The following is an 18233-nucleotide window of genomic DNA, read 5'->3' as shown; positions in this document are numbered from 1 at the left end:
AGACAAAACTTCATAAGATGCTCAAACTACCTCAATTAGCTCCTGTAAATGCAGAGGAGCAGCAGTTCCAGATGTCATCTTTTACGCATGCTAACGTACCCAAATCGAAAAATGAACAACATGTGACAATGCCAACCGTCTCTTTCTTGTGATAATGAAAGGCTTCATTAGGTTCAGGGGGTTAAAATAACTATGGAAGGGCCGTTGGGTGGATGAAAGTTATGTGACAAACAAATGATTGACCTCTTGTTCGACACACGAATAGCGGTCTCCCGGGTGACGCTTTTTGTTTCCCATCAGTTGTCGGTCCACCACTTTGGTCCACAACTGCAGTCCAACTCCAACATTAACTACAACCTAAAAAATTAAAAGGATGACATTTTTACTAAAGTATGCACGTTTTTTAAAAATAAATCTCCGTCCCTCCCGCGAGACCTCCTTCACACATCACTCCACAGCTGCTAGTCCAGTGGAGAGACTTTGACAAATAGCCAGTCTGCTGACTCCGTCTGGGGCAGTCAGTCTAAAGCTGTACAATTTGACATTTGGCCCGTCACTAAATCATTGTAATGTGACGGAAATATCCCAGGACTTTAATCATTCAAAGCCCTGAGGGGAAATGCAAGTTAGTGATGGGAAGAAATGGTGCGAGAATGACATTTCTTTCCTTCTGAAACTGTTGCAAAAATAAATAGGAACACACTACAGCTGAAAAATATTTGCAAAATAAATACCTTTTTGTACAAATTTAGATCAGTATTTCCCTCTGGAACCTAAACATGTGCACTGTTGCATTTCTTTTCTGTTTCCTATAAAACAACAACTGCTTTAAATTCATTTGAGAAGATGGATTGTTTCATTCAACATAACAAAAAAAAAGATAAGGCGTAAAAAATCATCAAGTTGATCATCATTTGCTCCGGAGATGGAACAAGAAACGGCACCCACACGGTCACTTGACAAAACATGCTTTTTAGAAAACAAATCCTAAAAGCGGTTTAACTGTGACTTGGTCAAAACCTGTGAAGATTAGATTAGAGTAAAGAGTGCAGAGCCGTTGCTTTGTCAGACACTGGTCTGAGCTAGCTGATGCTGGAGCATGAAATTAATAAAACTGCATTTGGCGAGCTCCTGGCGCACTGGGCAGGTGTCCTTTTGTGCGCTCAGAGTAGCAACTTACTATCGACTTGTGGAGGTGAAGGAAACAGGAACAATTCTCTGTGCACGTTTGTACTGACAGCTGAGCTGCTGATTCCAAGGACAGGATGGAAATCTGGGTCCTGATGCAGCATTAATAACATGAATAAAACACTGCAAATTAACGGGTTAATATTCTGTAGCCTTGTCTGTAAGTCTAATAATTTGCTGTAATATTAATTCCACATTTGTCAGCTGTTTATTCCAAAAATCAATTCATGTGCACGTCAGCTGTTGCGTGCTGCTTGGCGAATCGTTCTCCCTTAAAAATGTCACTGCATACATGCCTGAATTGGGATTGCAATCTTTTATTTGATTAATGGGGCTGCCGTGGCATATATTAACATAAAATAAGCATTCTCTTAATGCTCCTCCTTCCATCGCCACGGGAAAACTGGACATCATTAAGGACGCAGCAGGAGGACACTGAATACAAGATTTCAGGATTCCATCTTTATTAATAATACAACACATCTAACCCTAATCCTTTCACCTGAGGATGGGATTGCTGGTGTTCAGGGGGAGAGACGACAGAAGTTCAGTGTCATCTGAACAGGAAAAAAGGTTTGTTTCATTCCGGAGCTGAGATGAAAAGCCTGCTGTCATAGGGGGGCGATGAATTGGACAAACTGGAATAAGAGCACAGTTGTGTGTGTTTTATTTCTCTGTTGTCGTAGGTGCAGGTCACTGATGACTGATCGAGGACATGTGAAGACGTGGACTGGATGTGTAAGCGTGGCTCCTTCCTCTGCTGACTCTCTCAACACAAAAGATTCAGCTTTTTCATTTTCATTTGAATCATTTTGTTTTCCTAAAATAAAAAATACATATTATTTTACCTCCAAGCCAGTATTTTGAGTGTATTGTGTATTGTGTATTGTTTTGATTCGTCATTACACTGCTACACACAAAAAAGTGACACTAGTTGTGTAAGTAGACGAGAGCTTAAGGGAGATTATAAACACGGATTACTTTCTAATGCTTTCTGACATGGGAAAAAACCCAACTCCAGGAACATGTTGAGGTTTCAGAAGTAGTTGTCATTTCAAGTGTTAGTAAAAGCGTCAAGTACACTGGTATCTTGCCTGGAATGAAGTTGTCTGACCATCTCTGAAATCCAAAGGTATTAAAGTTCTTCCAAATGGCCCAATGGAAGCCTGAATGAAAAGCTAGTGATTACCAAAAGAGGGAAGATTCTGTATTGTTATAATATAACTGAGCACATATTCAGACCTCAGATATCTTCCTGGAAGTCGACTATGGAAATGACTGTGTAAAGAATGAAAAGGGGGAGATGAGAGAGATGTTCAAATTCTGCTGTCTGACCAAACATGGTGCAAAGTGAATATCAGTTCACTGGTTTTGTTAGTTCGATAAATAATAGGCCAGAGAACCACCCCATTAACCCCTGCAGAATAAAAGGAATGACAAAAAAAATCATTAAAAAAATCATTTACAAATCACAAATATAGGCAGCAAAACTCTGATGGTGGATGTGAGTAAAATGACCCTATTAGATTTCTGCTTTCTACGGTCAATATCAATCAATACAGCAAGGATGGCTTGCACTTTTCCTATTTTGCTACATACGCAGCTACAAATGCTGGTAATCTTCGAGTCCATTTGTTCAGGTCCTTGAAGGCTGACAAACTAGACAAATCTTGTTAAAATGTTTCTGAGGGTTTCATACCAGAGGCTATATAACGTGTCAAACAAGTAGTGTAAGAAAAAACAGAAGGCAGTTAATTCTAGATAAACAACCAAACTAATCATTAGAGTATATATATATATATATATATGATGAATAAATGATGACTCTAATTCCAACCTTGATAAAAGAACAGTGATACATTGATCAATAGTTGGTACTAAGATTTTCACTTTGCTACTGTTGTCAAGACAACACATCTATATACTGTACTTTTAGAAGTAATCAAAGAGAATCACCTTTTTCTCTCGTGAAAAAAATGATAATCTAGAAGTGACAGCATTATAAATCAAACCAATTAAAGTCTCACGTTTAGTTGAGCTGATTGTCCACATTTCAGTTTAGATTATTGTTATACGTCAGTGCTGGAACTTGATAAATCACATGATATTCTGTCATTAGCAGCGCATTACGCACAAAATTCAATAAAAACTAGTGCATTGCACGCCTTTGTTACAAGAGCAATATAAACGGTACTCTCAGAGTTAACAGTAGATAAAACAGGTACAGAAGAAGGAAACATTTGTCTAATCAGGGAGCAGCATGATGCATATTGCAACATATGTTCAGTGGTCCCTGTTAGAGAGGTAACATTTTCTTACTCCTCTGCGCCGAGCCAGTTGCTAAGACACACAAGGTCATTTACGTTTTCAGATGATAGAGAACCTCTCTTCTACTGAACAACATGACCTGCAAGAGAAAAGCTCATAATGCATGGTGCAGATGTTGCACTTCAGACTGCTGTGTGAGTCTACATGTTGTCAGTGAGAGCAACAGTTGGTGCTCGTTGTGACGCCGTCTCTCCGCTTCATACAACTCGTGTGTTCTCCTCACGCCGCATCCCCACCAGTCGGCTCGCTACACTGGTTGTTGTAGTACTCCGGTGACGAGATGTTTCCGGTTAGCAGTGATACCAAAAGGCTTTGCTTTTAATCGACTACACTCCGTCTGGTAGACATTTCTAACAAAAAGAAAAATGTCCATTTAGAAGTGCAGCACTTTTCTCCATTTTCTCGGTTAATGTGCACAATTCAATTCAATTCAATTCATTTTATTTTGTATAGCCCAAAATCGCAAATTACAAATTTGCCTCAGAGGGCTTTACAGTCTGTGGCTCACATTTTTAAATGCATTTGTAATGCATTAACATGCTCACCCCTGTTATACGTATGTCATACTTTACTTCTCTGTTAAGCATGCCACGTACCATTTGTCTACCATCTCAGGTTTAAAAGGTGAATTCAGTTGTACTGTGAGGTGAGGAACCACTGAATCTAATCACAAAAGTAATTATGAGGCCAATGGGGTTGCTGGCATTTGACTGAGAATAATTATAACCGTACACATTGTTCATGAAGTGGAGTAAACGAAGGACGGAAGGGCATTATAAAAAAAAAAGACTGACTTAAATTCATATTCTTATATCAAATATTTCACAGATTAAAAAAAGTATATTTACTGTGCGTCTGATACAGTAACTCAGTTCAGTGGATCATTACGCTGCTGCTCCTCTTAGTGAGAACTGGGATTGATTTTCTCTGAGTGGTGCTCCAGCCATTAGCTTTTGTCAAACAGGTCGCGAGAGTGAAGCACCTACGAGAGCAAAAGCTTTCAGGAGGAGCAGGAAAGCATACCCGTCGCCATGACAACGTCGTAAAATAATTAATTGCTGCAGCATGTTTTGCTCAAACCTGTGTTAGACTCTAGTGCCATCTTATGGTAGGAGTTCACATTAAATATGGATGAGATTGTTTATTGTGACATGGATAGAAAAGAGAAAACAAATACATACTAGTAAATAAACACCATTCTGTTTGGTATATTTTTACAGCTTTTTACAGGCTGAAGGCAAATTGCATTCAACACTGATCAAACAGTTTAGACAATACAATCAAGACTACCAGTGTGTAGAGCATGTGTGTGTGTGTGTGTGTGTGAACTCACACTGAATTGGGTTCTGTGGAGGGAGAGGAAAGTGTGTAGCTTCAAAACTTGTTCCCTGGGATGTTTGTGGAAAAGAAAGAATGTCTGTTCTAATGGTGGCTATGAGAATAATGTACTGTTTTTGCAAAAACCTTTTGCCAACTGAATCAGTATGGTAAAATTGAAAAGAAAAGCAAAACAGTCAAATATTGTTTGAATAATGTAATTATGTGTAAATAAGTGAGAGCATTCGATCCAAGCAGATTCAGTATGTTGAGAACATTCAGAAGAATGTTTAGCTATAACATAAGTTTAAGATATATAGATTTATTAGAAATAGTGTCGTTAGACCACCAACCTTTTCACTTTGACATTATTGTGTTTGAATTTGATGAACTCATTCTTTGGAAAATTAACCTCAAGTTGATTTGTTTGTCACTTCAGTGTCACATTTCACCAGTCGGGTTGCAGGAATAACAGAAGCATTGTCACTGCACTGTCAGACCGACCCGGCCCTTTGATTTCAGTGGGCTGTCATGTAGTGTCTCCACGGTGATCCATACCATAAAGAGATTTGAGGCATCCTAACATGCATCAATGGTATTGTGTGCACACATACTGTACATCACTTAGCTCCAGAGGGGGAAGAGCAGATTAAGGTGAACCTTGTATACAGCACATTAAAGGACCCGAACACGCCCCATCCCCTGCAAACTACCAGTATGGAGCCTCTAATCATTTAAGCCTGGGAATCAGTGAAAATAGGCCATTTCACGTGTGTGTGTGTGTGTGTGTGTATTGGTTGGTGGGTCAGACCGACTCCACACACACTCAGGAAGTGTAGAGGAACAGAGGCGGGGCTTCGAGGACCGTCGCGTGACAAGACTGAAGAAAACACAGGTCAGCCCGGTGTCTCACTAACGCACGCGCACACACGGATACACACACTCGCACACACACACACACACGCACGTGCACACACACACACACACACACACACGCACTTAAATATACTCCTACTCATGCACACAAGGCTCTTTACTCTTTCATGTCGCTTCAGTTTAGGTTAGCTGGCCTGGGTTTCCTTTACTCTTTGCTCAACTCTCCCCCTTCAGCTTCTTCTGCCCCACTTCTCTCCTCTTCTGCTTCCTTTGCCCCTTCTTCAATATCTGAGAGCTGTCTTTTCTCGGATGCTCTCTGCATGTTAATGTGTTCTGGAGAATTCAGTATTTGGGCTAGACAAGTTATTAGAAGGTATCCAAATCAAGATAATAATCAAGTTAGTTTTCAGAATGTTACAGCTATAATTCCATATCATATTTTTTAAACAGGGAGATGAAAAAAAACACTTTTAATTCCAAGATTTTCTCCTGTGTTGTTCAATCATTTAATGATCAAAGGAGAGATAAATGTGTCATACATTATCCTACTCATTCAATGTACCTTTATTCCTTTTAGTTATGAAGTTATTAAATAGCCATTCTTATGATATTACCATGTTAATTTAGTATAAGTTCATGTTAATTCAATACAAGTTCAAAGCTTAAGAAAATTAGATGCTCTTTACAGGCTGCATTTTCTATAAACACATTTGTAAATAATGTGCATTTTGCATAGTTTCATATTAGTTAAGTTAATATTCTTTAATTTTAATGCATATGTGTTTTAATTTTATTGGTCCAAGAGTCTTCCTTTGTTGAATTTAAATTGTTTGTTTCAGACAGTTGTAGCTTTTTCATGTTGCACCGTAAAAAATATTAAATCTTTACTGATTTTTGCAATGCAAATTACCATTAAAGCATTTAACTATTATTTAATTTAAAGGAGAATAATTGGGTTGAAAAAATAAAAGTGCAAATCCCAGGTTTGGCTTTTTTGTTATTCGAGAAGTAATTTGGGGGATTTCCTCATTTTATGAATCAAAGGGAAAGCCAATACATCACAAATAGAGGCAAAAATATTCAACAGTTCACAGTTCAACGGATCCGAACATGGTTAATGTCCAATTCATTTAGAGATTACATTTTGTTTTCTAAAAGAAAAAGTGTCCATTCGTGAGTAGTCAAATACGTCTTCAAAAGATTCACAAAAACTAAAAACTAAAACTAATAGTGTAATTGATGTCAGAGTGCTGACGACTCCCTCTGATTAATAAAGTCATTTGTACTGCGCCTTCCTCATCATCATCCTCTGCTCGGCTCGAGCCCTCCTTTCTCACGCGATCGTTTAATGTGACAGGTACCCATCTGAGCACGAGCTCAAAGAGAGACAGGGATAGTCGGTGTCTTGGTTCGCAGCCCCTTTATTGCTACAAAAGCTCTAGCGTAAAAAATAAAATGAAATAAAATGATTTTCTTTCCTGCATATGGGTTCACTTAAACTGTATCCGCCTGTCAATGTATGTCAAATTAAATAAATACACCGCGCAACGTCAAATATACTCTAGAATTACAATATTTTGCAACTGTAAAACAGACATAGTCCAGCGGGTGCAGAGATGTGATGCATTACAGGATAAATATCACACGTTTATAAAGGTCAGATCACTTTAAAAAATATGTTCAATAGCGGTTAAATAATGCGCGTGTTCAGGTTTAGTCTATACATAAAGAGCGGCACCCATCGGGTCAAAGTTTCACTTTAATAGAAGTTTAACCGGATTTCTCTCCTTGTATTTGCCATTTGATTCCAAGTCAGTTTCAACACTATGTGCGTGGCGACCTCGGCTCCGCACGCACGCGGAACTATTTGACTGTAAGCTTATTACAGGAGGTCAGCAAGTCCCCCGGCCACGTGTTTTCAAATTCGGTAAGAAATGAAGAAGGAATTGTGCACCTCGCTAATGGGGCGATATTTACCACCGAGGGGGCCAATGCCATTCGCACACCTGCTCACACCTTTTGGCCATCATTTTTAGAGGCATTTTCAATAAAACAGTGACTCTGGTTTTGCCAGAGAGTTTATAACCTCGTGTGAGTTCGTTTTTTTTTCTTCTTTTAAGGTCATCTTTTGGACGGGACTGTGAACTGTAGAGCAAAGCATTGCTCTGGTGGGAGCAGAGGGTCGACCGAGGGGTAAAAGGTCCCCACTATTCAGCCCCTTTGTACCGGGCTGACGAGTGCGTCCTGACAGGGGTTAACGTGCCGTGAAGAGGTTAAACAAACGGACATTCCCTTCAGAAAGCCTTCAGACACATTAGGCCTACGTGGGATATTTCGCAGTGGTGGTCCCAGATTTTAACTCGGGGTTGGAGGTGAACGCCATTTTTTAAAAGACATTCTATATTTAAATACAATTATATGAATTGCATTTGGTTTAACAGGATTTTAGGATTTATATAAGAGGGTATTTGTGTCTGAATTTATTTGCATCTAACCTGAAAGATTTTCTGAAAATCTTAACCAAAATGAACATGTATAAGGCATTAATCAGGCCCATTTTTAAAAATGTGTAGGTGTATGCTTGATGTTTATAAAAGTAGAAATGAGTGGAATACTAAATACGATTAATAATATTAGAATTTAAAAAAAAGTTATTGTCAAGCCCAGGTGCATCAGCCCATCCACATTTTCCTCCCGGTGAACCTATTTAGACATTTGATGTGATGCATTTGCATCATTGATTATAATGTTTTTCCTTTTTATTCATGGGCAAAAATGACATCATGCTACATTAAGGCTGACAATGATTAGCTGTGTTGCTAAAACAAACTGTATTCTTCAAATGAGTGGCCCACTGACACAAATACATGAGGCTTTGGAAACTAGGTTACAGCCAGCGCTGCATGCAGTCTTCACGATGAAACAGATAGACGTGCACATCACGGACAGAGCAAACCGACGTGGAAGGAAAGTGGCATTTCTTACATGACAACGGAGTTGTTGCTTAAATCATTTTCAGATGCGGCAACATCGGTTAAGTCTGTCTTAAGAAGGAGAACAATGTACCCAATGTCCATGGAAACACTTTTGCATACAAATATGAGTTTGTTGACTTGAGATTCCAGTAGAGCATGAGTGACATACAAATTCCCCAAAACACTCTGAAGTCCATTGTGTTCTCCAAAATCTCTCCAAGCCTTCCTCTTTGTGAGGCTTGCGTTGATAAAGGCCGTGCCCTGCTCCGGTCTGCTGTTCGCGGGCACTGAGAGGATAGAGAGCGGCAGAGATTTGGGGCAATAACAGCCCACTTTATAATGGTCTGCCGGCGTCACAAAGTCTGGCCAGGAATGCTCACCTCGGCTAATACTATCAATGAGTACAAACTCTGCAGCATCTACTTAATACGTACAGTGAATTATTAATGCCAGAGCTAGCATGATCCGGCTAAGCTGGCTTGGCATTTATGAAAGAATGCTTAGACGTTTTGTTAGAATGCAGAAAAGTTAAACACGGTTCGTTAAATACAATTCTACAAAATCCTGAACAGCATGAAGAGGAGAAAGGTCTCAGAACAGGCTCCAAATACAAATATTAATATAAATAGAGGAGATGGAAAAGCCAAAATCTCAGGGTGGTACTGCAAGAACGCTGTTTTATCATGTTTCAAAATCTGCATAAACTGCTTTGATGATGAAAACCAACTGGAGATGCAAACCGTAGATGCACTGCACCCTGTTCACCATTAGAGGGCTGTCTATCAAGACCAAAACAATATGGCAGAGCTCAGATCTGTATGATTGACACAAGTCTGTGTATCAATTTTGCCAACTTCATTAACATTTAGGGACATTTTTCTTTGTTTGAGAAAAAATATTCTCTATATTTCTCACGAAAAACAAAATAAATATACAAATGGGTCTGTGTTTCACTGTTTCTCATAAGAGTATTGCTTCAAATGAATGTCAGCTGAGGTCACTATACTTCACTGAGTCACTAAGAAAACCTCTTAAAGTAAAGAGAGCCGTGAAATGCCCCAGAGGAGATGCTGGCCTTCCTGTCTCTGCCTGCCTGCAGTGTAATGAACTAGGTCAAACTGTCTCCACTTGCATTGACTGTAAACCCCTACTGAGAGAGGAAGACTCCGCAGCTTAAAGTCACACTTGAGGGAGTATAATGGCTGTTATAAAAAGGGAAATTAGACATGAGTAATTTCAAAAGTTAATAAAAACAGCAGACAGTATATATAATGATGATTAAATGTCTGCATTACATTTGAAGCCACAATGTACTAAATAATGTCAATAGATCTGTTAACTCCTCTCAGAGGTTAAGTCATTTGACTGGAACATTTTTATGTTGTTTTCTAGCAAGAATTCAAAGCATTCAATAAGGTTTTCAAACAATGATGCATTTGAGCCGCCACCTCACAGAGCATTATAATGGCTGCTGAAAGGCCCGGCTGCACCGAGGGCTGCAAAACACTCGCCAACTGGGCAAAACACGCTCAATTTGATGCAGCTGTCTCCCCGATGATGTGGTTTTGTGTGGTGAAACTGTGCTTCAGAGCTGTTGTGGCACGCAGGGGGCTGTGGCTGTGCAGCAGGCCAGCAGGTCATATAAAGCAAAGGGCACGCCAGGCTGGATAAGGATCAGAAGAGGAAAGAGGAAAGTGAGCACGGGGCCTCTGGGTCTAGGCTGTCGGCCCCCAGAGCAGGGGGGCACTGGCCGGGGTGCCACATCGTTCAGACGGCCATCTGTACACAGAGAAACCTGATCTAATGTGGAGTTTTGACAAGGTAAAATATTTTCATAAAAGAAGAGGTAATATTGTCAGAAATTAAATGAGTTGATCAGGTCCTTTCTGGACCCTATAATCCATTGCAAAGAAGTTCTTGATGTAAGAGGTGTTGGAGACCTCTTCTAAACTACTCAGGTGGTTTCATTTAATAGCAGTGGGAAATTTGAGATTTGAGTAAAGTAAAAACAAATACCAACACAATATTAGTTTAACAGATCTTTTTTCTCTATTCTGATTTGTGTTCCTTTGGTCAGAGTCTGGATGGGACCAGCGCTGTCTCCACCAACAGCTCAATGAGAAATGCAGCAGAAGACTCAACCATCAAAACATCATTTAACAACTATTTTAGAAACTCTAAACAAAAATTATTGATATTTTTCTCCACAACACAATTAAGTTCCTTAAGGTCCAAAAAAAAAATGTCTTTGCGTTAATATCTCAGCCGACAATTGTTCCAAGGTGTAGTCGTCAAATACCACAGGACCTGAATGTTAGTTGTGTGCTCGCGGGAGAAACAACGAGACGTAAACGGACATTAGGCGACCCGGCAGGTGCACGACTCAACACACGGCTCATGTTAATGTGGCCTACGTGGAGTGTTAGGCTGAAGAGCAACATACCACTGATCCTCGGTCAAAGGGCAAGTCTGCCTTACGGCCTGTGTGTGTGTGTGTGTATGTGTGTGTAGGGGTTGTAGTTAAAGGTCATCGCCGCTGACTGCATTAGGGAGAAATAAAAAGCTCAAATGTCTTGCCATTTCAGCGTAAAGGGTAAAGACGACCGTCAGCAGTCATTTAAATGTTTAAGATGATAGTTATGATCTTATCCTACTGCGTCCGATGACGAACGACTCTTCCACAGGAAAACCTAGTGTGTGTGTGTGTGTGTGTGTTTGCACAGTAGGCTCTTGGACTGTACTTTTTAAGGGGGTTATTTGCCGCTTTGAGACAATATGAAAGGAACTGCAGGCTTGTAGCTCCAAGTCAAATGGAAAGGTCGTTTGCAATTATATAAAAACAAAAGAAAGACGCAATCGGTCAAACGTCGGATGCACTGCTGTTTAAGCACCGACATTCCTTTCGATATTAGGGGATTTTTATTTTTAGTTATAGCATGAAACGCAAAAGAAAAATACTTTAGATACACCAATAATACATTGAGCAGACACACACCCACACTCAGGCCACACATAACGGAAAGTCTTCAAATCAGGTCCAAGGTTATCCAAACTTTATGTAATATACGCTTAGTTAGTAAAATGACATGGGAGCAGATGGGCCGAGCATAACCTGAGGATCGGCTGCCATGGCGGATCTTTATTCGGATTTGCACTAAATGACACAAATAAAGACATACTGTACCACGGACAGGAGTTTTCTCCGAAAGGACAGACCTGCGCTCTGGCACACGCACGCGCACAGAGAGAGAGAGAGAGAGAGAGAGAGAGAGACTGACGCGGAGAGAGAGCAATTCTCCTTTCCTCGGAAAAGCCCATTTGCTGATGTGCTCGTCCAATCGCTGGCTGCCCAGGGTTCGTCGGGGCTTTGACTTGACGTTTCGGCGCACTGCTGTTCCCGTGTCCCCGTCTCCCAGAACTCCCGCTGGCACCGAGGAGATCCCCGTCCCGTGTCTGCCAGGACTCCATATCCAATCACGGAGCAATGGCAGCGATGATTGAACTGAATGCTTGGATTCGGCTTAATGCACAGCAACACGGGATCCGCTCAATTATTGCGTAAAAGCGCCGTAGAATAAAAAAAGAAAACATGCAGGAGAAGCTAACGGACAAACAAACTCGCACTTCATCCAATGCATCGTCGTTTTTCATCGAGAACCTACTAGGCAAGGGACGGGATGGACACGACTCGATTACGGACAGGAGTCGTGGGACAGCTGGTTTAGAGACGCGCTCCATCGGCCGAGTACAAAAAGTACATCACGCCGACGCGAGCGCTCCTGCGCCGGATGGCTCCAGCCTCACCGCTCGGTACCCGGACACCGGCCCGACGCTGCAGTGGTACCGCGGCGGCGGAGCGGCCGCCTTCAAGTACCGAGCTTTGGAAAAGCCACAAAGTGAGTATAGAGTGTTGCTGTGTGCGTCCTAACTAATACTTGTATTTGCCGGAAATGTGCAAGATGGTGTGCGTGTGCGCAGCATAAGCTAAACAATATATACTAGTTTGATTTGAGGTACTACTACTACTACAAATGAAAATTGAGCTCGTCGGTCAAAAAACAGCACCGGTTCCATGTTTATTTAACGAATTCGTTCAATCGTTCAATTACAGAAATGATGCCTTTCGCTGTGTTCTGTGTAAAAGCAACAACGTCAGAGAGGGTCGAGTGCGGACACACACACGCACACACACACACACGCACACACACACGCACACACACACGCACGCACACACGCCCCAACATTAGCTCTTGATGTCAGACACTTTAATTGTAACATTTCAACAGTCTCACAAGCCCTCACAAATTGGTACTGGTTAGATGTCATTATTCGTTAATTAATTGAAAGGAACTGGGGTGTCCTTTGGTGGACTGTTGGACTGTTAAGCTGTTTTTCTCATCTGTATCACTATCAGCCATGACAACACATCCTCTCATAGATGTTACGCAATAACATTAAAACACATCCCCTCTGATTTAATGGTTTTAAACGTGGTGGAATAATTCAGTTCATCTGAATAAAGAAATTTAAAAATTACGGAAAAGTTCGAGAAAATCACGTTTCCTCTCTGACATTGTCATACTTGAAGAATTTCTTTTTGTTGAAATTTACACCAATTTGAATGCCATTTTCGTCAGAAAGCTGCGCTGGGAAACAGTGTGCCATGAAAGTCATTCGCGTGCCTGCCCTCTCTCATTTCAGGTCCAAGAGATAATACAAGTTCCGACGACCACTTCTGCTCCACGTCGAACAGCGATCGGTGCTCACCCGCCGTATCCGAGCCGATGACGGAGGGCAGCGACGAAACTGACCGGAAAACGGCCGACAGCAGCCTGACGGACGACAACGACGACGTGCACAGCAGTTTTGACGCACGCTCGGAGCTGGATGCGTCCTCGGATCCGAGCTCCACCCGGAAGAAGAAGACCCGGACCGTGTTCAGCCGCAGTCAAGTGTTTCAGCTGGAGTCCACCTTCGACGTGAAACGCTACCTGAGCAGTTCGGAGAGAGCGGGCCTGGCGGTGTCTCTCCACCTGACAGAGACCCAGGTCAAAATATGGTTTCAGAACCGGAGGAATAAATGGAAGAGACAGCTGGCGGCGGACCTCGAGGCCGCACACATCCCCCACTCGACCCAGCGGATTGTGAGGGTCCCCATTCTGTACCACGAGGGGCCCGCGACCTCTGCGGGGCTGGGCTTCAATCTGAACGGACACGTTCTCTCTCCCGCAGTCACGGGCTTCTCCGGCTCCATCAGCTACCCTCTGTCCTCGTTCGCTCAGTCCATGAGCATGCTAAGATCACAGATGACCGGCTTGGTTTAAACAGACTATTGAAGATATGAAATATGCCAAGCTGTGTGTTTGACATCAATTCACCCAGTCATGCAATAACCCACAATGCCACGGAAAACCATTGACTGCATCCAAAGAGGAGGGCGGCAGACATGAATTACAGCAAACAGTAATGGATTATCTCCATCATGCGTGTGTGCTCCAGCCGAGCAAGGACGAGAGTAGGCTGAAGCTGTCCTGTTGCCTACTGTATGTTTGAATACACACATATTTTTGCAAAGTTTTATATTTAAAGCCACACGTTCAACTTTGTCACTTTTTCCACATAATAAAAAAAACAACAACCACAATGGTCGGTTTTTCCTTTGCTCATTAATACGTACTCAACTTAAACGTGCTTCAATGATCATAAGCATGCGGGTGCAGATGAGTTTGTGTGACAACACCTTGGCCTCTATGTTGCGGTTATATCCCGCTCTTCATTGAGACGTCCATCAGAGTACTATTAAATAATCATTGCTCTTTTTATTTCATCACGATTAAAAAATCTCTTTACAAATTCTAATTTCATTCTTATTTTTCTGCTGTTTCATCCGGTTTGCAGAGACTTAACAACTACAAAACAATGCCAAGCAGTTAGCATTGATTGTAGAACGTAGATGATCAATATGGCAAAAATAAGTAGACAATTCAACAATGCATGGATGTCTCTCCATGTTAAATTAGCTCTATTCTGACCCGTTAAAGAAAACACGATGGAGAACGAAATGTAGAATCTAATCTCATGCTGTTCACACACAACTAAATGCAATTTCCACTGAGAAAAACAGCTCTAATTATTAAAAAGAAAATACTTTTGAAGGATACTAAACTAAAATTCCACGGATACACACACAAAGCGGTGACACAAATGATAAATCTGATAGACATTCGGGTTTTGTAATCAACTTTTTAAAGTTTCTAAATCCAGTGAAGCAGCGCGGCCGAACTTCAGAAAGAAACGCATGAAGCCGGCTGGCTAAATCAAAACCACCGTCAACCGTGTCTCACAGCGCGAAAACTGCGTGGTGTGAAATAACAGGGACATTAATAAACTCTTCATTTCCCCGAGGGACGCGTCGCAGAGCCCGCGTCTCCGTGCTGCTGTCAGATGTGTGAGGAAGAAGAGGACGAGTCGGGGAGAGGGAGGGACCAATAACACCCTCCTGCCCTGCCCTCCCATCCCCTTTGTGTCACTGGTCCGACGGCCCGCCGCACGCTTCTCTGGACCAATCAACGAGCACAGCGCGCTCCATCGGGTGCGTGCGGCGACGGTGCGCGCAGAGCATCAACAGCCCGCCAGTGTCTGCTCGGGAGCTGCTGCTATGCTGCGCGCAGCATCGAGACGTCAGCGGTCACATTAACGTCCCGCTTCAGACTTTACGGCGAGTAGAGTCGCGGAAACGAGACCAAAAAGGAAAGCAGAAAAACAAGAATATGAACAAAGTGGACGCACCATCCCGACCCGCCGCCTCTCTGAAATTCACCATCGACAGCATCCTCAACCTCAAAACGAGCGGGAGGAGCTGGGGCGGTTGCCACCGCGCAGCGCTGCAGGATGACTCGGACACGGCGATGCGTAAAGACGGTTTCCAGAGTCACCACCACGACGAGGACGAGCGCGTCGTCCTGCGACACCAGGACCCGGGCAGCAGGCTCACCGAGAGAGGTAAAGGGGGCTTGTTTTTTGTTGTTGTAGCGGTGTGTGGGCTATCACCCGTGTTCACCATAACGCACGCGGCTCATCGGGCGTTTCGGGTTAACGGAGCAGCACGGTCGATCCTTTACAGCACAGCGGGTTCAACGAGGTTGTCGTTCATCTTTCGCAGATTTGATCACAGCCTGCGGCGGAGCAACGGAATCGGTCATCGTCAGCCGCGGAGACCTGAAGAAGGCGACCGAGGCGCGCTTCGAGAGCGGGGACAGCAGCTGTGACGACAGCAGCTCCACCACCACCACCACCGCCGCCGCCGCGGCCACGGACACGCACACGGGAGGCTGCCTCGCTAAGAAAAGCAAAATGATAACGAAAAAGAAAACGCGCACTATATTCTCCAAGAGACAGATTTTCCAGTTGGAGACTACCTTTGACATGAAACGCTACCTGAGTAGTGCCGAGCGCGCGTGCCTCGCCAGTTCCCTCCAGCTGACGGAGACCCAGGTGAAAATATGGTTTCAGAACCGCAGGAATAAATTGAAACGGCAAATATCGACCGAAATCGACGGACCCGTTGCCGACTACCCCGAGACTGGAAAGCCCGTGGCGGCGGGGCAGCTGCCGGCCTTGTACAAGGAGAGCAACCTGCTGGGGAGGTGCCTGCTGCCCATGCCTCTGCCCGTAGTGTACCCGGGGAGCAGCACGCCTTACCTCTGTTTCACAAACGCCAGCAAGTACTTCAGCCTGTACGACGGGGACGTATGATGCCGTCGGCGGGTGCGCGCTTTGGAAGAGACACTTTTGGGGTTTTTGGCGGTCTGTTGCCAAGTTTCAAGCATTTAAAAAAAAAGGTGTTCAGATGTCGGGTCGGATGTGCGGCCTTGCGGTTTTATGAAGACTGCAAGTACGTTCACAGAGGGTTTAATACATATCACTGAAAATCAAGCTGATCCGGCTGTATTTATTGTTCACTCGAAGCTCTTGTTTTCGGATAGGCCGGGGACTGAACCTGCTATGACACGTAGCCCTTGTTAGGAAATAGCAGGCTAAGCTAATGATAGCCCGAGAGAGGCCTACACGGTACCAACCCTTACATGTATTGTTTACACGAAAAAGCATTATTATTTTTATTATTCTCATCATTTGTATTATAATTATTATTATTATTATTGACAACATAATTTTCCAGCAGCCTAAGCCACCAAAGAAATTACTAAAGCCTAGCTATTGCATGCATTTCCTGTATCATGATGGATTTTGAATTACTGAAATTATGTATTTAAATGAATGTAATTAACATTTAATTATGTTTCACGCATGTCTATTTTTTCTGAGCATCTTACTATTCTTACTTTAGTCAATGTTTGTCTATCGGCTCATTACACAATTTATTGAAACTGTAATTAAAATATCTTTATTCAAGAAAGATTTTTACAGGAATTATTCTCTATTTTGAACAAATCTTTATATCACTGTATATTTTAGGAAAATGCAGAAGATAAGGATACAATGTACGTTCAGTCATTTCATTCAAACAAGTTTGCAAAAAGTTTTTTTTTGATAACCAAATACAAGAAAATGGATTGGGCAGCTTTATATTTATATATAAATAATGGCACAATCAAAGAAAAGTTTCTAAAAGATTCTAATGTCCATAAGAGTCCCTCTAAATCCACCTTAAACATGACAATGCTTATAAACCCAAAGTGCTTGTAGGTACACTCTAATTTAAAAAGAAAAATCAAGCATCAACATTGGTAACGGGCGTTAATTCAGAATCACTTCTAAAATCCATAACAAAAGGCATATTAGAAGCCATCTATGCTGTAGTATCAGTAAGTCTGGATATAAAATGTACAAATGTCAACATTGTAATCCAAATGTATCTGTAACTTGTCATATAACCTACATTTTCACAATACACTTTTGAAATAACATATTGGCAATATGATATGAAACTGATTTTGTTCGTTCTTGTGAAACTAAAAACATTTGGCCATGGATGCATGTTGGTCAATACACATTTCTTGGATTCAGGAAGTGATGGACGGGTAGGGAGGAAAACTCATCCTCTTCTAAAAGCTTCCAGATACACCAGGCACGTTCACACAAACTACACAACATTCTTTTTGTAACGGACGGACATACAGACGGGAGTTGATGTGGTTCCTCACTAGGTTTCTGTTTGAGATGGATGGTTTCTGTTTGGAGATACTCAAGCTGTCTCACTGAACGGAGGCCACTCTGCTGTCGTGCCAAAGCCACCAACCAATTTACCACCAGCCTCAGCATAATTCCAAGAGCGTACACAATAGAAATCTTTGCTCCCGCTCCAGTGAAACCCAACAAAGGCTTATTCCTTAAGGACTAACTGTCCTCAAATTGGGCTTACTAAGATTTGGCTTCGTGCTTTGGAAATACACCTCGGATGGCAAAGTGAATCAATGCACAGCAGCATGCTCTAAAAAGAAACGGTTTGTAGCTTCGATCCCTCGACAACACGTCCTGTTGCATCATCTGCTCTGTTGAATGGGATTCTTTATCATGTGGAACATCCAG

At 42.3% G+C, this 18233-nt stretch overlaps 2 protein-coding genes across 2 annotated transcripts; both read left to right on the top strand.

Moving 5' to 3' along the window:
* Positions 1–12099: 12099 nt before the first annotated feature.
* On the top strand, positions 12100–14008 carry hmx1 (H6 family homeobox 1). The gene is made up of 2 exons (XM_037471633.2): positions 12100–12580; positions 13386–14008. The coding sequence occupies exons 1-2, from the start codon at positions 12274–12276 to the stop codon at positions 14006–14008; spliced, it is 930 nt and encodes a 309-aa protein (XP_037327530.2). The 5' UTR covers positions 12100–12273.
* A 1324-nt stretch (positions 14009–15332) lies between these two features.
* Positions 15333–17018, top strand: hmx4 (H6 family homeobox 4). Its single transcript, XM_037471636.2, has 2 exons — positions 15333–15686; positions 15847–17018. Exons 1-2 carry the CDS (start codon positions 15455–15457, stop codon positions 16437–16439), a joined length of 825 nt encoding a protein of 274 aa, XP_037327533.2. The 5' UTR covers positions 15333–15454; the 3' UTR covers positions 16440–17018.
* Positions 17019–18233: the final 1215 nt, after the last annotated feature.

Source organism: Pungitius pungitius, chromosome 9 (assembly GCF_949316345.1).
Source record: "Pungitius pungitius chromosome 9, fPunPun2.1, whole genome shotgun sequence".
NCBI classification, from domain to species: domain Eukaryota; kingdom Metazoa; phylum Chordata; class Actinopteri; order Perciformes; family Gasterosteidae; genus Pungitius; species Pungitius pungitius.
Note: the sequence above shows the minus strand (reverse complement) of the source record. Positions and strands in the feature narration are given on the sequence as shown.

Bases quoted from the DNA above. Each gene is read 5' to 3' on its own strand.
- hmx1 (XM_037471633.2), top strand. From the start codon at position 12,274: ATGCAGGAGAAGCTAACGGACAAACAAACTCGCACTTCATCCAATGCA. The intron at 12,581-13,385 runs GTGAGTATAGAG...CTCTCATTTCAG, and splicing joins AGCTTTGGAAAAGCCACAAA to GTCCAAGAGATAATACAAGT.
- hmx4 (XM_037471636.2), top strand. From the start codon at position 15,455: ATGAACAAAGTGGACGCACCATCCCGACCCGCCGCCTCTCTGAAATTC. The intron at 15,687-15,846 runs GTAAAGGGGGCT...CATCTTTCGCAG, and splicing joins CAGCAGGCTCACCGAGAGAG to ATTTGATCACAGCCTGCGGC.